Below are 26,335 nucleotides of genomic sequence, written 5' to 3' on the forward strand. Positions count from 1 at the left end.
GTTACTGGTGCTCAGGCTTCCCACTGAGCAGAGAGCCCAGCATGGGCTTGATCCCAGGACCCCAGGGTCATGACCTCAGCCAAAGGCAGACGCTTAACTGACTGACCCATGCAGGTGCCTCTAGGTCTGCTTTGATCATCCTCCCCACCAGAGGTGATCATAGTCTCCTGGGTCCTCAGGATGGGGGGTCTGGGGTCCCAAGGGTGTTTTGCCCTTTATTTTTTTAATTTTTTTTTAAAAGATTTCTTTCTTTCTTTCTTTATTTGACAGACAGAGATCACAAGTAGGTACAGAGGCAGGCAGAGAGAGAGAGGAGGAAGCAGACTTTTCCAAGGAGCAGAGAGCCTGATGTGGGGCTCGATCCCTGGACCCTGGGATCATGACCTGAGTTAAAGGCAGAGGCTTTAACCCACTGAACCACCCAGGTGCCCGTTTTGCCCTTTATTTTATTTTTTTAAAAGATTTTATTTATTTATTTGACAGAGAGATCACAAGTAGGCAGAGAGGCAGGCAGAAAGAGAAGGAGGAAGCAGGCTCCCTGCTGAGCAGAGAACCCGATGTTTTCCCTTTAAACTTAAATTATTCATTGACCTGTCCTTTCTTAATCGCTCTGCTAGCTAGCTCTTTGCCCCTCTGCCAGTTCTGGTGTAACTGCGAGATGGTTTTTATCAGTAAGATGGGAACCTCCAAAATTAGCACCTGGGACACTAAGGACTTTGCATTTTTAGAAGCCTTCAGATCCATGATTACATCTCCTGGGGTCCTGGCTGTGAGCTTCTTTCTGACTTCTAGCTCTATGGGGTAACACGGGTCTTCTACACAGAGTATGGTGTCAGGCCTCTTGTTCCTCTTGGGCACCCTTTTCAGGCATTTAGCTAGTGGCCACATCTTCCTTCTTTGTAACCTAGCAGCTGGTATACATAATTTCTTAACTAGGCAGAGTTCTATTTGCTATGTACATCTAGGATATTTGTACAGATTTTTCCGCGATTTTTGTTCACGTCTTTCTGCCAAGTTATAGATTAATTTGGCCAGTAGAGGCTTGTATCTTTGCAATTTTCACGAATGGTTTAATTTTTCTTAGCCCTCCAAGTGCCTTTCCAAGGCAACATCCCGTGGTCTCGACTTTGGCTAGTTCCACCTCATGCCCGACATGCCAAGGGGTGCACCCCGGATGGGCCTCCGCTGCTGACTGCTCCCTGCACAGAGCCCATTGTCTCGGCTTCACCTGCCCACCCCTGAGGATTTCATCCTCGGTGGGATGCCTGCAAAGTCTGTATTCACATCAATTTATTCCCCATTGTACTACTTTCAGTTCTGCTACGGTCAAGTCAAGCAAGATTCTAGCATTCTTTTCGGATTCTTCTAAATTTTCCAACACACGATGAGTCAACGACATGGAATCCTGTCGGCCACGCCAGCCGTCCCAAGCACACGGCGAAGGCATGCATGCGAGCTGTGTCTTTCCATGATGCCAGCTCTATTCCATCGTAGAGCAGGGGTGACATAATTAGGAAGCAGGTCCAGGATTCCAAACTCAATGACATTTTACCTGCTGATTAGCTTGGATTCTTACAGGGCACGAGAGCAGAACACGAGACAAGCCACACAACAAACAGGTGGACAGAGGGCGCAGGAAGGTGATGGACCAGCCATGAAGTCAGTCTGCGGGCGCCCGGTTGAGATGAGACCTCGGTCCGGCCCGGGCAGCGCTCAGCACTCACTGCTTCTTATGTTCAACTGAGAAGCGTCTCAGTTCTGTTCGGAGATCCGTCAGCCAGAGCCTCGGGTATAGCTGCCGTTTTTGAAGCGATCAGACAGAGAGGGGTCGTGTCTGAAAAGTCTGACCGTTTGCTACGAACCTCCTCCCCTTTTTAACCCACTGAGCCACCCAGGCGCCCCCTCCTCCCCTTTTTAAAGGAGCTTAATCGGCCTCGGGCCCCTGCAGACCTGGGCTCCTTCCGCTGGTCAGTTCTGGGGCGTCCTCAGCTGGTGCGGGTCTCAGCGAGATCTCGGAGCTGCGGCCCCCTTCACTGCCCGCGTCATTGCTTGGCACGGGCCCCTGCTTGGCATGAGGGACTCCATCTTGCTCTGTCCGGGCCACCTAAGCAGATCGTGACAGGGTGGGCGTGGTGGTCAGAGAGGGCTTCCCTGAGGAGGTGACAGACAGGCTCAGAACTGTGGGGAGAAAGAACAGGAACCCACAGAGAGTGGGGCTGCTGGGAAGACCTCGGCGAGGGCAGTTAGGGGGAACTTCCAGTGGCCCCATGGGGCCCACGTGTTGCTGAGGGCGAGGAGGGCGAGCTCCAGATGAGGACAGAGGTGGGCAGGACCCTGGGTTGCTTAGTCAGCACCCAGAAAGGAGGAGGCTTGGCTCTCCAGCAGCCCAATCAGACCGAGAAATGTAGATAGGTAATAAATAACCACCGCTGAGTCATCTCAGGCCCTGATTTGTGAGCCTGCTTTGCAGCTCTCCTCAGCCTGCATCCTTCCCAGGAGGGGCCCCTGATTTCAAAATGACCAGGTCAGGCAGAACTCAGCACCCCCGGGGCCCCTGTGTGGGAGCTCAGCCCTGCAAGGGCCCAGGGGCCAAGGTGGCTTCTCCTTGCGGCAGCTGCATCCCTATCACCTTCTCCGGACTCAGCAAAATGAAAGAGCACACAGAAAACCTCTTTCACGTGATCCGTGCTGCAAATTTAAAACAAAAACTACAACAACAACAACAAAAGTAAAATAAAATGCAATATTGGAAGTAGCCAGGTGGTGTTGAAAAAGAAGAAGAAGGAGTTTGGGAAAGCCAAACAAGGCTGGTTTCAAACCGCGCCGCTGTCCCTGCCACCACCGAGCCAGCTGGAGGGAGCTGGTTAACCTCCCCCGACTGGCTTCCCCCACTTCAGAGGGCCCGGCAAAGATGAAAGGAGCTGATGAGTCTTCCGTAGAGCCGGACCCACAGGAAGCTCTAGAATATTCATTGGCCAGCTACTACGAAGACAGGGATCTATTCTAAACATGAAAACGTGTGACCCTCCAGTACAGAGAAGGCCCCCAGTCTCCCTGCAGGCCCCTAGTCTCCAGGGTTCCAGGAGGGAGAGGTTGCCCAGAGAGCCAAAGGACCCCCATGGAAGGCAAGTTTCCCGGAGCACAGGGAGCTTTGCCCCATTGCTGCAATGCTTCCCCTCCCCCACAACCCCCCCCCCCCCCGCCAGGACTTGGCCCTGTAAGTATTTGTTGATTTAATGAAGACAGCCCCCCTGGGTGAGTAATAATGTCGTACAATCCGGGGTGGCATCCTTCCACTGAGTCCACTGCTAAGGACAAGGAGCCCAAAGGGCTTTTAGAAATTTCTTAGTCCTCTCCACGGGGCGGGCAGCCAGGGCCACGTGTCTGAATGGATGCCCTTGCTGAGCATTCAGTTGTCACCTCACAGTTTAGGAGACCATCCCCCACCCCCGCCATCTCCCAAGACTCATCTTTTGTCCCACAGTAACATTATTTTTATGATTTCCCAGCAGTGGAAGCCGATCTCCGTTGAGGCCGAGGGTAGACGAACTCGTTCCCTGACGCACAGGGTGGCAGGCTCGGTCCCACGGCTGGAGGTGGTGCAAACAGACGGCGCAGGACAACAGCTGACCTTGGATGTGCGGGGACAGCAGTGATGAGGGAGCAGGAGCCTGGCTGAGGACAAAGCAAAAGCTGGCACCTTGCACCCCCTCTCCATCCGCTCCCCTCGGTGATGTGTGTGGCATTCCTCAGGTACCCCTGACTGCCAAAACAAATAGTTAACTCACAATCCTGCAAGACAGGAGTCTCCCCTGGTTTATAAATGTCCTAGAGATCTATGAACAAAGAAGTTACATTATCAATAGCACAAATTCCAGAGGCAAATGACTCAGTTCCTCAAGCCTTAATGTCACCCTCCCCTCCATAAACAAAACTGAAGGAGGCTGGGGTAGAAGGAAGTTAAGTTTCTTCTATACCTAAACCTCACTAACAAAGATGCTTGATAGCAGGATTATGACATTCCACCAGGAATCTCCCAACCATCTTGATGTTAATGGCTTGCCAAAAGACAACATTGGATCAAGCCTCTGGTATCCCTGTGCCTTGGAGGCCTCCTTTAGCATATGAAAGCTCCGTTGAAACCTCCCTTTCTCTCACCTTCCCCCAACCGCAGGGTACATAACCTGCCATCCCTCACAACCCGGGGCAGCAGCTCTTCCTGCCCACGGGTCCTGTCCCCGTGCTTTAATAAACCACCATTTTGCACCAAAGATGTCTCAAGAATTCTTTCTTGGTCATCGGCTCCGGACCTCAGCCCACTGAACCTCACCCAGGTTCTAGAACTTCATCAGCAGGAAGAGTGACCTCCCCACAATGCCAACTCCCATGCATCGAGCGGGGACTGTGCGCCTGCCAGCCATCACGGGAGCCCCGCTATTAGCTCGCTGCTGCTGTTGTAAGAGACTACCACGGACTGGGGGGCTTCAGACCACACACCTGCTTCTCCCAGTCCTGGAGGCTGGAAACCCAAGACCCCTTGTCAGCAAGGTTGGCTTCTCCGGAGGTTGCAGACCTCTCTCCTCTCTCCTCGGCTTGCAGACAGCTGCCTTCTCAGGGTCCCCGCACGACCGCGTTTGTGCACGAGGGGTGCACGCCCTCATGTCCGTTTCCTCTAAGGCCCACTACTGGATCGGGGCTCTAAGGACCCAATTTAACCTTACTTCCCTAGAGGCTCTGTCCTCACATTTGGTCACGTTGGGGGTTAGGACCTCAAGTTCGGGCTTTGGGGGAACACAGGTCCGTCTGTAACTGTCCTTACCCACGTGGGCTCGTTCATTCTTCCCCGTGTCCCGGGGGGTAGCATTACAACAGCCAACCTATGGCTATGAGGTCGAGTTGAGAGGCGAACTGTCCAAGAAGGGAAAAAAGAAAGCACTTTTCTGCTATTCCAGAGATGAACAACCCTTCTCCGTGGCCCCTCCCCACCAGGTCCACATAATCTGGAAAGGAAGGGGGAGTCCGAGGATTTGGGGTCGGAAGAGTCTCAAAGCCGGAAGGGGCTGTTTTCTCCCACGGATCGTTCTAAGACTTTCCACGCTTAGCACCTCTGAGTTAAGGAGGGCGCGGAGCGCCTGCCCCGGAGTCACTGCTGGCAACGGCAGGAGTGCACTTGAGTCCCGCCTGAAGGAAGGGGGTGGAGAACCCCAAGCCCAGGGGCTGGGGGAGGGGCGGCACAGCTGGGGCCAACAGGTGTCGGCACCCCCTGGGGGAAGGCTCTGTGATCAGCTGGTGACCCCAAGGCCCTGAAGGGGCTCTAGCTACCACGTTGGGATCCTCGGTGCCCCAACACTTCTCGAACTGCTCACAGGAACTCCCAGCTGAGGACGTTGCATGACAACCTTAAGGTCTGTCCACAAGCCGGGGGCCCCGTCGTGAGCTCATTTCTCACCCTCACCGTCCTTCCCCTGCACCCCCCTCCGCCCCCGACCTTCCACTTTGCGAAAAGGCTGGGCAGCTGGGGTGGGAGAGGGGCCGACAAGCAAGGCCCCCTCCCCCCACACACTGGACACCTCGGAGAGCCAAGAGCTAAGCCTGGAGGTGTGGGGCCGGAGCTACAGCCTGTGGCTCAGTCAAAACCACAAGAGAGAGAGACTGAGAAAAAATCCTTCCCAGTCAGAATGAAAAGTGAGACCGAGAGAAATTGAGTGAGAAGCTCTCGGCAAAAGAAAAGCCAAGCGTTGGCTTCCATGAAAGCAACGCAACCCAGTGGGTTGTTAAATGACTAAGTGTTGGGGCCACAGTGACAATGACAGGGCCTCCTGCAGCACGTGTGTGTGTGTGTGTGTGTGTGTGCGCGCGCGCGCGTGCGCACGCAGGCACGCACATGGGAGGATGCTGAGTGTGTGGGGGCAGTGGGAGGGCATGTGTGCCCTGGGGGGGGGGGCAGTCAGCCAGGGCTGCCCTCACCAAGCGCCACACACCACGTGGCTTACACAGCAGAAGTGTGTTGTCTCAGAGTCCTGGAGGCTGGAAGTCCCAGATGGAGGAGGGGGTGGGTGGCTCCCTCCGTGGTCCTGTCCTTGGCGTGGAGGTGGCCGTCTTGCCGTGTCCTCCCACGGTCTGGCCTCCGAGTGGGTGCCTCTCGGAGTCCAAATTTCCCCTTTTTAGAAGGACACCAGTCATGCCGGATGGTAAAGAACTTCATCACCTTTTCAAAGACCTTATCTCGTGATTCAGTTACCTTCTGAGGTGCTGGGGTCACAGTCCCAACATACGAATGCGGGGGGGTGGGGGGGGGAGCCACGCTCGGCCCATAACACTGAGGCTTTTGCTTTCCCACGAAAATCAATTCCTGAAGCTAAGAACCGAACCGCGGACGGGAGCTCGCCTGTGAGCAGCTGTCACGTGGGCCCGCCCAGCGCGGGGCCGGCCTCACTCACCCCGGGCTTCTCGTGAACCGTGTTAGTCTTCCGGGGCAGCCATGGTCACCACAGACGGAGGGACCTGAAGCAACTGAGATGGGTTCCCTCATGGTTCTGGAGGCCCGAAGTCCAAAATCAGGGTGTCGGCAGGGTCGGTTCCTTCCCGAGGCTCTGAAGGACACTGTTCCAGGCCCCTCTCCCAGCTCCTGGGAGCCACCAGCAATCCTGGGGTCCTCAGCTTGTAGACGGGTCACTCCAGTCTCCCCCTCCGCCGTCACATCCCCCCCTCCATGTGTCTGTGTGCCTTCTCGTCTCTTAGAAGGACACCTGCTCCTGGAGTTAAGGCCTCCCTCATCCAGGATGATCTCATCTCGAGAGCCTTACCTCCATCCCATCTGCCAAGGCCATATTCTGAGGTTCTGGAAAGATAAATGTCTTTGGGGCCACCATCAAACCCACTCTGTAGACCCAGGGGTGATTCTGGCTCTTCCCAACGCTGGTGGCCGCCATGTCCTCCAAGGGTATTGACAAGCCTGGGCCGACAGGGATGAGTAGCTCCCAGGGACCCCTGACCAGAAAGCCCCAGCCGAGCAAGGTGAGAAGATCCGATGAGCCCACCTAGCCCTGGTCAAGAGACATGCGGAGATGACGGCCAACGAGGTGGCCCGGGGAGGGGCGGCTTCCAGGGCTGGGGGTGGGGAGGGGCAGGGAGGGCGTGGGTCCAGGCAGGGAGACGGAGGAAAGGTCTGGACAACAGTTCTCGAAGGACAGAGGCTTATTGCTGAAGGAGATGCACGGAGGTCACCTCACGCCCTCGGCCGCTCTCTTCTTATGCTGTGTCGCCCAGTCCCGCACTCTAAATTCTGACCCCGGGATATCCTGGAAGGGCCTGAGTGGTTTCCAGGGCTTGGGTCAGCCCAGCCATGTTGTTCTCAGCCGCCTGGCCGGCTCTCCCAGGCACGCAGGCCGGTGGGGGCCCGCTCTGGTAGGGCCAGGGGGCCAGGCAGGGCCCTTTTTATCAACCATTTCCTGGAGAAATTACCCAGCACTCCCCCTCCCCTCCCTCATTCCTTACTGTGTTTGAGGCCTGGGGGGACGGGGCCGACTCCCCAGAGACAGGCCCCCAACCCTGCAGGACACACACTGGCCCTTGCTTTCAGTCCCAGTGTCTGACACTGAGTCAGCTCTAAGTACGGGCTGCCACACTACTCATCTCATAAACTTAGCATCTCGTTCCGTCCTCAAAACGCCCTCCTTGGGTAGGCAGCATTAGAACGCCCACCCTACGGATGAGGAAGCTGGGGCTCCGGGGCCCACGGACTTGCTCTGAACCCCAGGCCCATGGCTCCAGGCCCAGTGCTCTGTCCACTCGGCCGGCATGGACCCCACCAATCCGGGAGGGTGTCCCCTCGAGCTGCTGCTCCCTCTCCCAGCAGACTCTGGCTAGGGGGACTGGGAAGGCTGCCGGAATTTGTTGGGAGTGGGAAGGAGGACTCTCGGTCTGGGCTGGGGTTTTCAGATTCGCACAGCCCTGAGGCCATATCCCCTGCGTACCACGTCTGAGATCTGGGAAATTCTGAGCCTCTCCCCTCCCCTTCTTACCCAGCTGAGATCCCATGGGTCCCCTGGCTGGCTTGGAGCTGGGGCCGACAGCACCAGATCCCCCAGAAGGTGCCCTGCCAGAAGCCAGAGAGGACTGCTGGGGGCTTCTGGGGATGGAGACAGAGGCCCACTTCCAGCCAGACAAAGGGAGCCTGAAAACGAGTACCCTGTGGTCAGGGCTGAGCCCAGTGCCACGACAGGGGATATCCCCGAAGGCCACCTAAGCCACCATCGGGCACCTAGTCAGGGAGGCCCAACCTCACTGCACGGCCACAGCACCGTCCTGCGGAGGCCGGCTTCCCCTCGTGACTTCCTGCGCAGCCTCGCCAGCCACCCTCACATGCCTGAGACGCTGGCCGTGGGGAAGGCCCTGGTCACCCGCAGTCCTGCGGCCGACTCCGCCGCCGGTCCTCCTCGCTGTGGGCAGGGCCCGACAACGGGACTGCTCTGCCCCCTGCGCCGGCGCGCCAGAGCAGCCCGGGGGAGCAAGGCTTTAACCCCATTTACTCCGTACTTCATTGCTCCTCCTCCCCGGGGGGAGGGAGGCAAGGAGTGTGAATTCGGAGGCCCCCGCGCCTCACTCCAGACAGGCCACCGCGCCCCATTCCAGACGGCGCTGATCTTATGATGGGATGAGGCGGGGGCTTGAACAGCTGATGACAACTGTCGTGTCTTACCAGTTAGGCCCCTGTTAGGTCAGCCTCCCCACCTCCCGCTGGCCCTGTCACCCTTGACAGAGGGTAGGCCAAGCTGGAGTTAGGTGACATGCCCAACATCATGGTCAGAAAGCCGCCAAACAGCACGGGGAGGGTCTAAACCCCGACCCCTGACTTGGGGTGCCCAGGAGAAACTTTCATTGTACCAAAATGTTGTCAATTCCCAGAACATCAGAATGCTGAGTTCAAACAGCACACGGGGAGCTAATTCTGGAAAATCCAGCATTTTGTTGTCTTCTGGGCCACACGCGGTCCACCTCCATGAGGACAGAGGAGTGGGAGTAGGGCGGCTGCTCAGCCCCTCCAGGGAGTCACCCTCCGGGATGGCAACTGGGAGATGCTTCTGTTCTTTGGGGAGTTGGAAGGGTCCCCTGGGAGGCCAGCTAGCGTTCATTCCTCCGTGCATTCCCCATCTGCCCACCAGGGACTGGGGCCCACAGCTGCTGACAGGTGCGGGAAGTTTCCGGGATGGAAGGGTCACTCCCCACATCTCCTCCCAGGAGGCCAGAACCCTCCTGGTCTGCCAGAGACGCGTGACAACACGACCCACTGAAAACCGGTGACAGTTCTCACTCACCCGGCAGAGCCAACGTCCCGGGACACGCTCTCTTCGGGTCCCTGTGGCCTCTGCCTCCCCAAGACCTAGGGGCTCATCCACTCAGTCACTGGCCCGCCATCTACCATATGCCTCGTGCTGCTCTCGGCTAGAGCTGAGCATGAGTCCGGGCCCAGCTCCTGCCCCCAAGCGTCTCACTGTTGAGAGCGAGGAGGCTGTGGCGGGTAAGCAGAGGGGGCCTCAGACACAGGGGGTCGTACCCCGTTCTGTGGGAGCAGGGAAGGCCCCTGAGCACCGGATGTGGAAGCCGAGGCTTGAGTGGGAAGAGAGTGCGGGGCAGAGGGAGCAGCGTGGATCAAGACCTGGAGGCCAAGGTTGGCCAGCGGCTTGAAGACTCAGGAAAAACCTCACCAGGCCTGGAAGATTGCTCTGGGGGTGGGAGGCAAGGGGTGGGGTGGGGGGGAAGTGGTCAGCACTCACCACCCCGACACATTACAGTGTCGGCTTTTCCTGCATGGGGACTCGGGGTGTGGGGGGGCAGGACCCTGCTGTCATTATTGCCTGGTTCACTGCTCACTCTGCGGAGCCCCAAACAGTGCCTGGCAAACAGTAGGGCCTCAATGTGGCGACCGAGTGAGCATGTGTGTGAATGAACGGCCCACGTGGGTCTGTGTGTCTACGCAGTGATACAAGCACCAGAGGTCAGACTCCCCATTTTGTTTTTGTTTCTAGGTTTATTTAAATCATCTCTATCCCCAACGCGGGGCTCGAACTCACCACCCCCCGGATGAACAGTCATGCGCTCCACCAACTGAGCCCCTCTTTCTTGGTTTTAAGTGACCGACGCACATCAGTTTGGGAAGAAGCAGGCGATCTTGCTTTTTTCCTTTGGAATTTATGCCACATACTTGGAGGGGGAACAAAGAAAACAAATGCTATTAATCCGTAGGAGCAGGGAGAAACATGCACGGCGCATCGGTGTGTGCACCCAAACACCAGGCTCCTTCGGCTCTGGGAAATTAAAGCCTTGACGCAGGTGGGAAACCAGGCGGGAGGAAAACACCAAACCCTGAATACAGGTGAGCCACTACTTTTGAGAAAACAAAACAAAACAATCCAACTAAGGAAAAAAGACCCCCTCCTGCTCTCACAACATTACATGCCAGCAGGGGAGAGAGACACAGAGTAAGGAAGCTCATGCTGGAAGGGGTGAAGGTGGGGGACAGGAAGAGATCTGGGCGATCCTAAGGGAGGGGCTGCAGGCTGAGTGAAGCGGGCCTGGGAGACATGAAACTCTGTCCAGGGGTGTCTCAGTGGGTTAAGCGTCTGCCTTCGGCTCAGGTCATGATCTCAGGGTCCTGGGATCGAGTCCCCTGTCTGGCTCCCTCCTCAGCGGGGAGCCTGTTTCTCCCTCTGCCTCTGCCCTCCCTCCCTGTCTCTCAAATAAGCAACTAAAATCTTTAAAGAATAATAAAATGAAACAATTTTTTAATGAAAAAAATAGACTTTTTGTGTCTCATTCATTCTAAGAGGCAAATCCTTTCACATTTTAACATCTCTGAAATTAGCACGATCTCACAGCCTGAGCGGCAGCGCTTAGACCCACTTTTCCTGGTGGCGGACAAAGTAAGGGCGAGTCTGACTGTCAATGGGGTCACAGTGTCGGGAGACCATGGGTGTGGTTTCTCGTACAGAGGAGTGACTGGAAGTAAACTAGTGAAACCTACATTTTCAAAAGAATTGTGTTTCCAGAGAAACCACCTACCCTGAGGTTTTCATGGACCCAACAGGGCAGTCAGGACTTTGATGGGAAACATCTGTCTCAGTCCAACTGTGGCTTTTCTGGGTCAGCTGAACTTTGAAGCTGATCTCAGCTGTAAATTTGTAATTTTTGTTTGGCTGAAGGTTTCCAGATTCCCTTTTCCCTCTGGCCAAAGAATTTCTAACAAAACCACTGACTCCCACAAGCCCTATGACTTAAAATGACATGTCAACATAAAAAAACAAACAAACAAAAAACCCAAACAAACAAAAACCCCAAACAGCCCGATTTAAAAATGAACAGAGCACTTGGATGCATGTTTCTCCAAAGGAGACATACAGATGGCCCATAAGCCCCTGAAACAATGTTCCCCGTCACCCATCATCAGGGAAATACAAACCAAAACCACAATGAGATACCAATTCACACCCATTTGGATGGCTAGCAGCAGAAAAGCAGAAAGTAAGCATGGACGTGTACGCGGAGAAACTGGAACCCACAGAAGGCCCTGGGAGCTGGGGGCCCATCGGTTCCTGCAGCAGAACCTCCCCCGCCCTGACTACCACGTGAGCCACGCGCCGCGGGCAGACCACGCTTCCCCGGCGTCCCAGCTCCCGCGGAGGCCACAGGAGACCACAACCCTCGTTCCAGCCCTCTGAGCTGAGAAACCTCAGAAAAACCACGTGCCTCCTCTGGGCTCCGGGCTCCCACTTATGCCATTTTTATCCTACAAAACCAGGAATTGCATCATTTTCAACCTCTCAGGAGGAAAACAGACACTGGCTGGTAACCCAGGAGGGGAGATCCGGGCCATCTGCCAACCTGGTCTCCAGCTCACCGCCTGGCTCTCGGCTTCCCTGTCTGTGCCTGCGGTGGCTCTGATCACCCGTGGCTCCCAGGCTGGGCTAGAGAGGGTAGGGGAGGAGCCACTGGCTCAGGGACTTCAACAGAGGCTCTCTGGCCACGGCCCCCAGCTTTAGGGACCAGGAAGAAGGGGAGAACTCATTTACTGCCAGCTGTCCACAGCTGGTCTTATCCAGCGGGACCAGCCCGAGACCCTGAGCCCCGGACCCCCACCTGGGAAGCCACCTGCCCGGAGCTGGGAGCTGCACAAAGAGCCACGCCCTGGACCGTGGAATCACCTAGCCCAGTGCAGGTTGTCTCACATGTCTGTCCCCAGGTAAAGGGAAGAGGCCGCTGCCAGGGCACCTCCTGGCTGCAGAGGGCAGCAGCAGGACAGACCCAGCACACAAGGCCATCTGGAGCTACACAGAGTACTGAGCTTTATTTACAAACATGTCACAGAATCCTCTTCCCCCTGCCTCCCAACCCTGGAGACCCCACCTCTGTCCCCAGGAAGGAGAAAGGCCTGGGCCCATTCACCTGCCCAACTAGGAGCGGGGGGACCCAAGTCCACCTCCAGCTGAGGCCAGGCAGGGCTCCCTTGTCGTGGGTGCCCCAGCAAAGGAGAGGGGTCACAGGTGACGGCAGGGGCTCTGTCTTCCTCCAAGTGGCCAGTCCTCAGGGCCTCAGCCAGGGGGCGCGCAGCTGGGGTTCTGACCAGGTTGGGGTGAATGGCGGGACCCTGACTGGCAGGGCCTAGATGGTAAATGGGGAGGTGTCAGAGGGAACCAGTTGAGAGATCCCCCTCGGTTCCCACCTCATCACCTTCTGGAACAGAGAGTCAGGGTCACCTTCCTGGGTGGGGTGCGGGAGCTGGCAGGGAGCAGGACAGCCTAGAAGGGTGCCATGGGCTGGGGGGATGGGCCCCTTCCAAAAGATGCTTCTGGGCTCTGCAGTCCCTGCCCCCAGCTGCCCCCCAAGGCCTGCTTCAAGGCATCTGTCCCTCCTGGGGCGCCCTGGACCATACCAGGTGGGAAGTACTGGCAGCTGACAGCTTCTGGTGCTGGGCCTTGGAGGAGACACAGGACCAGAGGTCCAGGCTCTTGGGGGCTGAGCTCTTCTCGGACTTCGGAGGAAGAATGTCCCAGCCCAGCAGACAGTGCTGTGGAGAGTGAGGGGTTAAGGCGCCCGGACTGTGGCAGGGCTACCTTCTGAGGAGGTGCACCCCAGGGAGGGGGCTGAGTCCCCACAAACAGTCATGACGTGCCCCAGAGACTGAGGCTCCCCCAGGGCAGGGCCTGTGTCCACCCACTGGGTTACCCCAGGCCTTCCTTTCACTACTGACCCAGGCCCTGGGCCCCTGGCCTGAGACGGGAGGGAAGCCCGTGGGTGCTGACAGAGCTCTTCCTGTGTGCCAGACTCTGCCCCACGCCCCTGACAGGTACGGATTCACTGAGGGGCCCCACTCATCCCACCAGTCTGAGGACCGTACACTGTACCCATTTTACAAATGAGCAGACCGACCTTCCTCAGTATCCCTTCTCCTCCCATAATCCCAGCTCCCCCAGCCTCAACTGAGAGTGGGGTCCCCACGGACCCCCGCCCTACCCGGGAGACACAAAGACCACTTCCATGGGAGGCACTAGGAAACATAAGGACTTGGGTTCAAATCCCCGCTCTTCCAGCTGCTGACCCAACACCAGTCACCTCCCTCTGCCTCAGTCTCCTTATCTGTACAGTGGGATGGCAACAGGACCCTCAGTCTTGGGGGCTGGGAGGGCTCCATGAGCTTATCCTCCCAACAACGCACACAGCACCCCAGAGCTCAATCTGTGAGGTTCGTGTGCGCGATGCTAGCAGCGGGCAGACACTTCTGGAAGTGTTGGGGGGGAGGGGGAAGGAACAGGGAGCGAGCACAGTCAGAGGTGACGGGAGGAGCCCAGCCTGAACTGTGGAGACCCTTGTGCTCGCTCTCCTGGTGCCCAGCCTCACTCTCTGGGCCCCAGGATCCCCCTGGGGGCCTGGGCTCCGAGCCCAACTCCACCCACCCCCCGCACGGCGGCTCACCCGGGGCAGGGCCAGCGTGTCAGAGGCATCGAAGCTCTTCCGCCGGTGGATGTGGTACCGGTGCGGGAGGTCCAGGATGGACAGCGGGATGCTCACCCTGCAGGGGGACAGTGGACTGGCTGCTAGGGGGCCCACCTTGCCCTCCCACAGGCCGGGCAGGCCTCAGGCTCGGCTCTTCGGCTGCCCCGAGGTGTCCTACATGCTCGGGCCACTCACCTGACCTGCGCCGGCGCCACCAGAGTCTCAGGACGCTTCTGGTCCCGAGGGGTCCGGCACAGGCGGCAGGGGGTGCCAGGATCGGAAGGCACCAGAAACAGCCGTCGGTTGACGCGGTAGCAGTACACGCCTGCGGGGCCGTGAGAAGGAGCAGCCCCTCTCAGCTGGGCCCCCGGATCCCTGCACGCCCCCCACCGCTGCCCCTAACACACAGGCCCGCCAACAACCCCCCACGGCCACAAGCATAGGCGTGCACAGGCACAGACATACAAAACACGAACACGCACGTGTGCCCCAGCAGGACACACACTTGGATCTTGCACAAGAGCGCAAACAGGAACCGTGGCTTCATACAGTCACGTTCATGGACACATGTGTGCGTGCCTAAACGGGCCATCACACGTGGGATGCACACACGTGTTCACGTGACCAGCCCTTGCCTGTGACGTACGCACACGGGTACCACACACTGCAGATGTGAACCCAAAGCAGAGACTCGGGTGCTCATGTGACACAACTGGCGCCCCCACCCCCCAGAGCACGGGCAGTGGAAGTGGGGGCGCTCAGGGAAACCAGGCGGCTGGGGAGAGGTGATGGGGGGGCCCGGGAGGGACACAGGGCCGGCCCTAATCCCCACAAGGCCTGGCCTCCGTTTCCCCCATCCCACTCCCCAGCCCCCACCCAAGGCTTGTCCCATCCTGTCTGGACCCCAGGCCCCCCTCCCTGAGTCCCCACAACCCCAGCTGCTCTCCCAGGCACCGGAGACCTCACCGGGCCAGGCTGCGGGGTGCCTGCCGAGAGCTTCCACTCACACTCGTGGTCTTCCTCCACACCGCTGCTCTCCCGCGGGCCGAGGAACTGCGGACTGGGAGGAGAGGGGGTGAGCAGGCTGGGCGATGCGGGTCCCCCAGCCGCCCCGCCCACCCCTCGGCACCCCTGCTCACTCAGGGTCACTGTTAATACACTCCTCCTTGTTAGCTTCCCGGAAATCCTGTAGCTTCGAGAAGAAGGCCTCGGGCTTGCTGGTGATGGGTGAACTGTTGTCCAGAGACCCTGGAGCGGGCAAAGCACCGGGAGCTGCCGTGTGGCCACCGGCCGAGACTCAGGGGGCTCTGGGCACAGCACGCCAGTCTGCGCTGCCCCTACTCTGTCTCGTAGAGACCTGGAGGGGACGCGCCACTCGCTGTGACTGATGCTCCCGTCTCCGTGTGTGTCTACCCTCACGCGCCATCATCCGTGCAAAAAATATTAAAACAAAAAATAATTACAGAGCCCCTCCTAGGGGACACAGTTTTACGTGCCACGGGGAGAGGAGGGAACTAGACAAAGCCCTGCCCTCAGGAGCCTTACAAAAACGGTGGCAAGGGGGGCCCCTGGGGGGGCTGTCGGTTGGGGGTCTGCCTTTGGTTCAGTCATGATCCTGGGGCCCTCGGATCGAGCCCCGCATCAGGCTCCCTGCTCAGTGGGGAGTCTGCTTCTCCCTCTCCCTCTGCCCATCTCCCCACGGCTTGTATTTTCTTTCTCAAATAAATAAAATCTTTAAATAAAATAAAGAGAGAAATATTTCATCGGGGCAGAAAATAACAGGTTGCAGCTTTACTGCTGAGCAGTCGTAAGACTTCGTGAAGTGGCTCAGAGCTGGCGGCTCAGCCTTCTCATCTGTCCACGGCGACAGGGGACAACAGCTGCCCCGGCCTAATCAGATCATCGTGAAGAGCAGAGGAGTTAACGGGAGCAAAGCCGAGGGAAGCTCATGAAACACCGCACATAACAGGCCTGACGCAGGCGCCCCGTAACACCTACGCTCCTCACCCTTCCCAGTGCTCACGTGCTGGTGGGACAGACCAAGGAGGGAGAGACAAAGAGGAGGCCAATCCTCCGGGAATCCAGAGGGGACAGGGCAGAGCACACAAATGCAGGGACAGGCCCGAGATGGGAGCGTTTCTTCCCCCTCGGGAAGGAGAGCGAGCACAGGGACAGGGCAGGCAGGAGGCAGGTGTCTCCACTTTCCAGAAACGGGAAGCAAGGCAGTGAGCTGACGGGCCGGGAAATCCTGGAGACACGGCCTGCGTCCCCACCACCGCTGGGTCCCAGCAACCCCGTGGAGTACCTGCCTCCAGAAGTAACTCAGCCTCTCTGTGCCTCAGTTCGCCCTTTGTGAAATGGGGAGGGAAAGAGCAGCACCTCTTACAGCCGTTCGCTCACTCATTCGACAAGGGCTGTGTGAGGGCCTACTCTGCACCACACACCTCTAAGCCCGGGCTCGGGAGAAACAGCAAGACGATGGTTGTGGCCCTGCTCAAATGAAGCTTACGTTCTACTGGAGAACTCAGCTAAGAAACAAGGAAACAGGACGATTCCTGAGAACGAATGATATGAACATACAAATGACTGATGCTACAGGCAGGGATGTTGGGGGTGGGTTCGAATCCCCACTCTCAGGGTCAGAAGCCCCTGAGCTGGACCCTCAATGATGAAAAGCAACTAGGGAAGTGCATTCGGGCAGTGGGAACAGCAAGTGCAAAGTGCAAGTGCAAAGGCCCTGAGGCAGCCATGGACCAGCACAGAGGCCTGTGAGGCTGGAGCAAAGAGCCAAAGGGTGATAGTCAGAGGTCATGTCACATGGCTAACTGAAGCCAGGTCTTACCTCGTAACTCTAGAGAGTAAGTAAGTCTAGACAGATTTTGGATTTTATTCCAAGTGCTAATTACTCTGATTCCCATGTTTAGAAATTCATTCTGGCTGCCATATCAAAAATGGATAGTTAGGGGGGTGGACAAAGCCAGAGGGAGACCAGCCCGGCCACTGAGGCTGCTGGGGGTGGGGGTGTGGGCGATAAGCAGTTAGATGTAAAGAGATGATACGCATACGGAGTTTTGCAGGGCCCTGGCACCAATACACACTAAATAATGTAACAGCTCGGACTCCTTCACTCGGCACCGGCAGGGCTCGGGCAGGCACAGGGAGGTGGGCTTACCTGCAATCCAGTCGTAGCCTAAGTACGGCCTGAGGCGCCAGCTCCTGTCAGGCAATGCAGCCTCCTCACTGAAGGTCACTCTTGACTGAGCAGGGAGACAAAGAGGGGCAAGGGCTAGGCAGGCAGGCCCAGCCCGGAAGGAGGCCCCACCTTGTGGGAAGGAAAGGGGCCATGTCTTAACTTATACCCTGACACAGGCCCCAGGGCTCAGCTGGGGGCTTGGGAGTTGGAAGATAAGAGTTTGGCCCCCAAGCCCCCTCTACGTGTGACTCTGAACAAGCATAGCCTCTGAGCCTTGGTCTTCCCATCTGTATAATGGGCTCGTCACCTTCTTCCCAAAGTGCTGAGAAACGAACAACCACCACTTTTTAAGGGCTTCGGCAGAGCCGGACATGACTCAAGGTATCTCCGGGAAGCCTCCCACCCTGAAGGGAGCCTGCAATGAGCACATTTGTGAGACAGGGAGAGACTGAAGTTCAAGAAGTGCTGTTCTCCCATGTTACCTTGGACAGCCGGCTTTGCTGATCCAGAGTGGAGCTCTGGGCCTGGGACTCCTGAGGCCCCGGACTGTCCAGCTCTGCTGAAACCTCTGGGTCACCTGGGTTTGAGATGGCCAGCAAGGGTGCCGAGTAGGGCCTCAGGGAGCCCAGGGATGCCTGGTGTCCGTACTTGGCAGACGGCAGAGAGATCACTCCAGAGCCGGTCCCATCAGACCAGGACATATCCCGGGGATCACTCTCGTGGGCGTCCTGTAGGCTGGAGGCTCTGAAGGCCATTAAAGACGTCTCCTGGGACGATGGTGTCTGGGAGTCACAGCTGCTGGTGGAGTCCAGGGCTGACTGGACCAGAGAGGACAGGTTACCCAGGGAGCGGCCCAGCCACCCACCCAGGTGACCTGCACTAGGCGCAAAGGCCTGGATCCTCAATCCTCATCCCCGCTCTGGCCTCTGCAGTGTCCCAGGCCAGTCCCTTCTTGGCTGGGCCGCAGTTTTCTCTAAACTGGGTGCATTGCACAGGAGGCCTGGGACCTGCCCGGTTAAGCAGCCACTTCCACACCTGCCTTGTGAGTTCTCAAGGTAGCTGCTCACCTTGGAGGCTGCCTTGGCCACCGACCGCCGCACGGCATCCTGCCCGGCCCACAGCTGCTTCAGGAGCGCCAAGTTGAGCTGCCGGAGCTGCACCGAGTCCTTGGTCTCCACCATCCCAGGCGTACGGCGTGGCGTCCCCCTGGGCTGCAGTGTACCCTCGGGCTGGGTTCCAAGCCCAGCTCTTCTACCTAAAGCGAAGACAGCACGACACCAGCCAAGGAGGCTGGGTTCAAATCCCCACTCCACTCTCCTACTTCCTAACTGTGCAGCCTCAAGCAAGTTATTTAATCGCTCTGTGCCTCAGTTTCCTCATATGCCAAACAGAGATGATAACAGACCTCCTGAGATTACGCAGGGATTACACGAGGTAATGCATGTTAAGCCTTAGTACAGTGCCTGGTACACAGTGAGCATTCAACAAATGTCTATTATTAAACAGGCCAGAGTGTGTTTACTTACACGCCCCAAAGGGAACGATCCCCCTTTAACAACCTTAACTATGACATTAGTTTAATTTGTAGAAAACAGTGAGGGCACGTCTACAAATGTAAGTATTATAATTTGTGAACCCGACACAGATCAGGCTTCTGAAGGGAAGCGTCCCTCTGTCCTGCCCACCCTTCCATCTTCCCCTTCTTTCTACAAATGAAGAAACCAAAGTTCAGAGGAATTAACCAACTTGCCCCACGTGACACTGCTAGTAAGTGACAAAGCCAGGATTTGAACCTGAATCTGCCTCCAGGACCCGTGGTCACTCCAGCCTCTCCCTTGAAGCACAGAGGTGCCTGGGATGCCCCCGCCTCCTCCTCCTCCTCCTTCTCCTCTCTCAGCCTTTTGCCCCCAGGGACCCAGGCTCAAAGTCACACCGACGCCTCTAGAAGGAATTTCTGCAGGCTGGGGAGGGGGCTTCCTAATCCCCTCGGGGATCCAGGCCCAGGCTCCACCCAGAAACTCGGTCTTCCTCACTGCGCACCAGGTCGGTTCTAACACCGGTCGGGCCGGACCCCACTCTCAGAAAGCCGGCCCGGCCCCCCGCCCGCCCCAGCCACACCGGTCAGCTGTGGACCGCCCCACACCAGCGGCCGAGGCCGAGCGAGGCCAGGCTCCGATGGACACTGCCCCCTCCCCCCTCCCCCAGGCAGAGACGACCCTGGGAGGGCGGGGAGGGTGCGGACGGGGGAGGAAAACAGCCTGACCCGCACCACCGGGAGCCCCGGCCCCGGTGTGGGCTTCGCCCTCACCCGAGCGAAAGACCCGGGGTCACAGCCTCTTTCTCAAAAGAAAAACGGGGGCAACAAAACTGCCGGTGGGCTCAGCCTCCTCCTTCCTTCCCATCGCGGCCTCCGGACCCTCCGCGGGGGCGCTCGGGATGGGGGGGGCTCCCCCCGAGTCCCGCACTCACCGCCTGGAACCCAGGAAGCCCGCCGCCCGCGACCGCTTTCGCAGCCAGGAGTTCCGCCCGGCCCACCCCTCACTTCGCCGGCTGGGGGCGGGGCCTGATGCCGCCTCCCTGATTGGTCAGATTGCGGGCGGAGCGGGACGCTCCTGCGAGCGTTACTCCGCGTTCAGAAGCGGCGGTTTCAACGTTGGGGCGGGACTAACAGCGGGACTCAACAACTGATTGGTCAACTTTCAAGACTGCGTACTGGTCGTCGATTATAGAAATGGGGGCGTGCCCCCAGCGAGCGAGCTCCGATTGGTCAGGACGGGGCCGCCCGCCACGCCGGATTTGGCGGCGGCAGTTTCAGAGCGTGGACCTGAAGCTGCTCCCAAATGACAGAGCCGGGCTAGCGCGAGGCCGGGCGGGAGTGGGTGGTCGGTGGCTGGAGACCCATTCCTTCATACTTTCTTTCCAGCATTTGTCGTGCCTACTTTGTACCCAGAGGCCCAGTGCCAGACACAGGGAGGCAGAGAAGAAGGGCGAGAGAGGGAGAGGAGTGTGGGTTAAGCACCTGTAATCCAGGCCAGCCCCATTTTACGGAGAAAACCCAAAACGAGGTGGTCCCAGATGAACTGACTTGACCAGAACATTTTAACACCAGTCAGTGTAATTCAGAAAATTAACAGGTAGGAAAAAAAGGATAGTAGGGAGGGAGGACGGAAGGAAGGGACTAAAGGAAAGGAGGGGGGGAGCAGGAGGGACGATTCTGGGGTGCTGCACACGCTCTGAAACTGGGTTGTGGTGCGGCTGCACAACATCATAAACTTGCTAAAATGGTTTGACTGTACACTTAAAATGAGTGAATTCAATGGTGTGTAAATTACACTTAAATAAAGCTGTGTTGTTAAGTTCATACCCACTGCACGAGACATTCTACTCCTAGACATTTATCCAAGCGGGAGAAAATTGTCCCTACAAAGATTTGCACGTGAATGCTCACAGCAGCTGTATCCAAACACAGGTCAACATGTGTCTACCAAATCACGCATATCCATACAATGGCTACTATCCGGCAATCGCCATGAACAAACTATTGATACGCACAATACGGATGCCTCTCAAGATAATTATGTTGCCTGGAAAAGAAAGGATATGCACTGTATCTTCCATCCGTATAGAACTTCAGAAAATGTGAACATGTATAGTGATAGATCAGTGGTTGCCAGGAGCGGGGTGGAAGGAGGAATGACAAAGGGGCATGAGGGAGCTTTGGGGGTGATGGGTATGTCCACTGTCTTGGTTGTGGTGATGGCCTCACAGTGCATACATATGTCTAAACTTAATGTACACTTTAAACATTCAGTTTATTGTATATAAATTATATCTCGATAAGGGACGCCTGGCTGGCTCGGTCGGTAGAGCATGCGACTCTTGATCTCAGGGTCGTGAGTTCAGGTCCTATGTTGGGCATAGAGCTTACTTTAAAATAAACAGATTAATTAATTAATTAAATCTCGATAAAGGTGTTAAAAGATGTGAAGCAGGGCGCCTGGGTGGCTCAGTTGGTTAAACATTTGCCTTTGGCTCAGGTCGTGATCCCAGAGCTCTGGGATGGAGCCCTGCATCAGGCCCCCCACAGAGCAGGAAGCCTGCTTCTTCCTCTCCCTCTGCCTGCTGCTCCCCCTGCTTGTGCTTCACGCTCTCTCTCTCACTCTGTCAAATAAATAAATAAATAAATAAATCTTAGGGGAAAAAAAAGATGTGAAGCGAGTAAAAGAAACAATTAAGAACTTGGTCTCGTTGGGCACAGTGTGTTTGCACCAGCTGGAATGGACAGCTGCCACTCCCGTGTCACCACCGGCCCCTCTCAGGAGTGGCGCTGAGGACAAAGATGAAGGTCAATCCTCCCAGTGGACACAGCTGTGCGCTGCACACTTGGTCACTCATGCATAAAGAGGGATGAACGGCCCGAGGGAAAGCCACACACCACCACCCTGGGTGGTGGCAGGTGATCTGGCTGGTGCCCGGGAGTTTAGGGGAGAAAGTTCAGAAGATGGGGTCCCAGGAGAACTGGGGAGGCGGTAGGAAGATAAGCCAGTGAGCACCAATGGGAGAGGCACAACAGATGAAATCCGTGTCTCGTGTTTCAAATCCACCCATCAGAGATGTCCAGGGCAGGGGAGACGTGCTGGTAGACGCCAGCCAGCCTCCCTCCGCAGCCTCCCTAGTGCGGGTGTAGAGGGCCCAAGGACAGACAGAGCAGTCATGATGACAGGCGTGAAGCGGCCTGGGCTCCTCTCCTGAAGGCCCTGGGAGGTCCCGAATGCCTGGTCTGCCAAAGCAAGGCCAAAGCTGAGCCCTCTGTGCGCCATCTCCAAGGGACCAGCCAGCCACTGGTAGCGGGTGGATTGCATCCGACCTCCGTCTGCCCTGGAGGGGGCAATTTGCACTTACTGAGATTGATGCTAATTCACATACGGTCCCCCCCGACCGGCCTGTGGTGTGGGGGGCTCACCCCGACCACCATCTGAGGGCTTTGGATTCCCTGATGTAGTGACGTGATATACACACATGGGCTCACACTAAGGGACCTGTTTTTGGCAAAATGCGGAACAATGTGCTTCTGACCAAAGGATCCGCTGATCTTTCCAGGAACCCCAACACCCACGTGGCATTGCCTGGAAGGACCAAGCTCAGGGACCATACCTCACAGCTCTGCTCTCCGAGCAGCTGAGATAGGCCACCGTCCCCTGTGGCTAGAATATTCGGGGACAGGAAGCAGAGGTTGTAAATAGAGGCCCTTCCCTCCAGCGCTCCAGTGACCCATTTCTGGAGTTCATGTTTCCTGTGCCCGGAGGCAGGAAGCTTCTGCCGAGGGACAGACGATACAGTCTCATCAAACTTGAAGATGTGGCCATCCCCCGGTGGCTGTGCCTGTCCTGCTGGTGGAGCAGGGGACAGAGTCGCCGTGCTGCGGGGGTGAGATTCTGATCCCTGTGAGGAGCCAGGGCTGCTGCTATGCGGTGGGACAGAGAACTGTTGGGAACACCCTCGAGTGTCTGTCCCTCGGTGTCTCTACACCCACTGGTACCAGCAAGAGTCAGTCGTGGCAATCACAGCCCAAGCAGGACCAGACAGCCAAGGGCTCTCGGGTCCCCTGGGATGAAGTCTGGATCACCCCACCAGGAACGAGTGCAGCTGCGGCATAGGCTAGGACAAGGGCAATCCAGAATGGGGCTGGACGATGGACAAGCTGGACCAGCAGGGCCTGTAGCTTCGGTCACTAGTCCCCCAAGGCAGAGACCGTGCAGGCTGCCGCCTCGTAGGGCTCTGGCGGGTCAGACTGAGACCTCCCCTCCCGGGGAAGAAGGAGGGAAGACAAATGCAGCTCTGAGTGATCTGAGGGGTAGACTTTTCTACATAAACCCTCTCCTCCGCCTCAGACCCTCCTGGCCTCACTTGCCTGTTGCTCCAGCTCTGCCGGGGCTGAGTGCTGTGGGGCGAGCACGAGCGGCCCCACCCCGCCCCCCAGCCCATGCCCACGCCCCTCACCTCCGCCACCCACCACCGACCCCAGTTTGGTGCCCCAGCATTCTTATATGCAATGCAGAAATACTCAGTGTCCCAAGGGGCAAATCTTCAATCAGTGGGAGGAGACAAATAGTGGATAAATTCTTCCCCCTCTCCGTTCCCACCAAGGAAAGGTACGAGATTCACCTGCAGGGCTTCTCAAGGTCACCGTCTGCTAATCTGCAGGCCCATCCAGCTGCGGCCAACTCTATAATGCGTCCTTCTGCCAGCTCTCCCTCCTTCAGACTTCTCTCTCCCTCCCTCCCTCCCTGCTCCTCCCCGGGGTTGTTCTGCAGAAATAAAATGAGGGTGCGTGAGCCCTCTGCTTGAGGCTCTGCTCTCCAGAGAACCCTGGCCAAGGCACCATCCATGTGCTGACTCCCAAACGTGTATCTCCAGGCCGGACTCCACCTGAGCTCCAAGTTCTCGTGTCCAACTACAGAAGAAGGGCTTTACATTTAACAACTCCAAAAATGGACTTCTGGGGTGCCTGGGTGGCTCAGTGGGTTAAGCCTCTGCCTTGCGCTCAGGTCATGATCCTAGAGTCCTGGGATCGAGTCCCGCATCGGGCTCTCTGCTTGGCTGGGAGCCTGCTTCCTCCTCCTCTCTCTCTCTCTCTCTCTGCCTACTTGTGATCTCTCTCTGTCAAATAAATAAATAAAATCTTAAAAAAAATAAAAAAGATCTGACGAACAAATTCATCTTAAAAAAAAAAAAATGGACTTCTGATTTCCCCCAAATGTGCTCCACCGAAGCTGTCCCCCTCCTAACATGTGCCCAGGACCCTGAGTCACCATGACTCACCCAGTCCGTCAGCACAGCCTATCATTTCTAGCTTTATATATTTTTTAAAGATATGTCTATTTATGAGAGAGAGAGAGAACCCCAAGCAGACTCCTCCCAAAGCAGGACTTGATTCCATGACCCCAAGACCACAACCCGAGCCAAAACCAAGAATCAGATGCTCAACCAACCTAGTCACCCAGGGACCCCCCATGCGATCTTTAAAAGGACTCCAGAGGGCGCCTGGGTGGCTCAGTCGGTTAAGTGTCTGTCTTCGGCTCTGGTCATGATCCCAGAGTCCTGGGATTGGGCCCCACATGGGGCTCCCTGCTCAGCAGGAAGCCTGCTTCTCCCTCTCCCACTCCCCCTGCTTGTGTCCCCTCTATCACTATCTCTCTCTCTCTCTCTGTCAAATAAACAAATAAAATCTTAAAATAAGTAAATAAATAAATAAATAAAAGGACTCCAGAACCTGACTGCTTTTCACCACCTCCATCACAGTCGCCCGGCCCCAGGCACCACCCTCTCCTCCTTGGAACACTGGTCACATTCTGACTGGTCCCTCTGCTTCCATCCTTACTCTGTTGTCTTCACAGCAGCCTGGGACCCCATAAATATGGGGGGTGCCTGGGTGGCTTAGTGGGTTAAGGCTCTGCCTTCGGCTCAGGTCATGATCTCAGGGTCCTGGGATTAAGCCCAGGATTGAGCCCCGCATTGGGCTCTCTGCTCAGCAGGGAGCCTGCTCCCCCCATCCCCCCACCCCCGCCTCTCTACTTGCGATTTCTGTCAAATAAATAAATAAAATCTTAAAAAAAAAAAAAAGGTGGAAGTCAGCTTATGGGACTTCTCTGCTCAAAGCTCTCCAATTGCACCTACCTCACTCAGAGTAAAACCAAAGTCCTTGCCTGTGAGATGCCGATCTGCCTCCAGTTCCCTTTCACACTTTGTCTCCTACTCCTCTCCCCCTCCCTCACTCTGCTCCAGCCACACCAGTCTCATTACGTTGCTTAAAGATAACAGGCATGCCCCTACCTGAGGGCCTTTGCACCTGCTAGTCCCTCCATTTAGAATGCATTGCCCCAGGTATCTACAGGGTTTCATTCGCACTGTCTTCCTTCAATTGTCTTCTCAGAAGGCCTACCCCAACCACACTGTTGTTAACACCCTCCCCAAACTTTCCCTGCTTCATTTCCCCCCACAGTCCTTATCTGCCAATATACTATGACTTTTACTCAACTGGGTTTTTTTTTTTTTTAATGATTTTTATTTATTTGACAGAGATAGAAAGTACACAAGCATGGGGAGAGGCAGAGGGAGAGGGAGAAGCAGGCTCCTCACTGAGCAGGGAGCCCGATGTGGGACCAGATCCCGGAACCCAGGGATCATGACCTGAGCCGAAGGCAGACGCTTAACCGACTGAGCCACCCAGGCGCCCTATTCAACTGGTTTTGCCTGTAGTCCAGCTCCCACTACTAGCATACCAGCTCCGGAAAAAGACGGACGCTTTTATCCACATTACTCATTGCTGTGTCTCTAATGCTAGGCACCAAGCTCATTAGCACATAGTAGGCACTCAAATATTTTGATGAATTCATGAACTCCTGCATCTGCACAGAGGCAAACAGATCACCAAATGTCTGAGATTTGGGTTCATGCATATAAGTGCTCAGCTCTCATTAAACATCGGCTGTTCTAATCTCAAGCCTGGTGACTCAGAGCCAGAAATCCGTGTCCTGGAGCACAGGGTGAATTCAGCTGACGTCTGTGAAGAGGGCCCAGACTTGGAAGAGGGGTTCATTCTGGCCACTTTGTGATTTTACTTTGTGATTAAACAGGGACACTATTACTGGAAAACCAAAAATCCCACCTCTTGGATTCCCCAGAACTCTCAGTGGGTGGTTGAGGTAGGCTGAGCAACCACAGGCATCTGGTCTCCACGGGGCACAGAGAACTAGGCGGTGCTGAGTGAGGAACAGGGTGTGGAACACCTTTTTCCAAACATGGTAGGAGCAGCTGGTGAACAACTTAGTGGGTTGCGAACAGCAGCGGAAGAGAGAATCCCTGTGGATCACAGGAAAAGGGCACTGATTTTAGATTTTCGGCTTTACCTACATATACACACGTGCGCGCTGGTTCATCAAGTCTTTCTAATTGTGGGTAAAGAAGAAAGACAAAGACACACAGACAGAAAGAGAGAGAGCGAGAAAGAGAGAGAGAGGGGCGCCTGGGTGGCTCAGTGGGTTAAAGCCTCTGCCTTCGGCTCGGGTCATGATCCCAGGGTCCTGGGATCGAGCCCCGCATCGGGCTCTCTGCTCAGCGGGGAGCCTGCTTCCCTTCCTCTCTCTCTGCCTG

At 56.6% G+C, this 26,335-nt stretch overlaps 1 protein-coding gene across 4 annotated transcripts; it reads right to left on the reverse strand.

Annotated features, from left to right (window-relative positions):
* Positions 1-10,024: 10,024 nt before the first annotated feature.
* MIIP (migration and invasion inhibitory protein) lies at positions 10,025-19,740 on the reverse strand. 4 transcript variants are annotated; one of them, XM_080802703.1, is made up of 10 exons: positions 19,652-19,709; positions 18,250-18,437; positions 17,665-18,000; positions 17,162-17,246; positions 15,129-15,237; positions 14,997-15,049; positions 14,185-14,314; positions 13,969-14,065; positions 12,929-13,063; positions 10,025-10,203 (listed from the first exon to the last, which is right to left on the reverse strand). In XM_080802703.1, exons 2-10 carry the CDS (start codon positions 18,361-18,363, stop codon positions 10,192-10,194), a joined length of 1,071 nt encoding a protein of 356 aa, XP_080658829.1. In that variant the 5' UTR covers positions 18,364-18,437; positions 19,652-19,709; the 3' UTR covers positions 10,025-10,191. The 4 variants fall into 4 exon arrangements, with proteins under 4 accessions (XP_080658829.1, XP_080658831.1, XP_080658830.1 ...); XM_080802704.1 differs by lacking the exon at positions 10,025-10,203 and adding an exon at positions 12,318-12,657 and having other exon boundaries at positions 17,665-17,996; positions 19,652-19,740; XM_080802706.1 differs by lacking the exon at positions 10,025-10,203 and adding an exon at positions 12,318-12,657 and having other exon boundaries at positions 19,652-19,706.
* Positions 19,741-26,335: the final 6,595 nt, after the last annotated feature.

Source organism: Martes martes (assembly GCF_963455335.1).
Source record: "Martes martes genome assembly, chromosome: 4".
In the NCBI taxonomy this organism is placed as follows: domain Eukaryota; kingdom Metazoa; phylum Chordata; class Mammalia; order Carnivora; family Mustelidae; genus Martes; species Martes martes.

What these genes read in the sequence shown, in the direction of transcription:
- MIIP (XM_080802706.1), bottom strand. Translation starts at nt 18,363, where the DNA reads ATGGTGGAGACCAAGGACTCGGTGCAGCTCCGGCAGCTCAACTTGGCG. An exon ending in TGGCCAAGGCAGCCTCCAAG is followed by an intron (nt 18,001 to 18,249) that starts GTGAGCAGCTAC and finishes TCTCTGGTCCAG; the next exon opens with TCAGCCCTGGACTCCACCAG. An exon ending in GTGGCGCCGGCGCAGGTCAG is followed by an intron (nt 14,066 to 14,184) that starts GTGAGTGGCCCG and finishes GTCCCCCTGCAG; the next exon opens with GGTGAGCATCCCGCTGTCCA.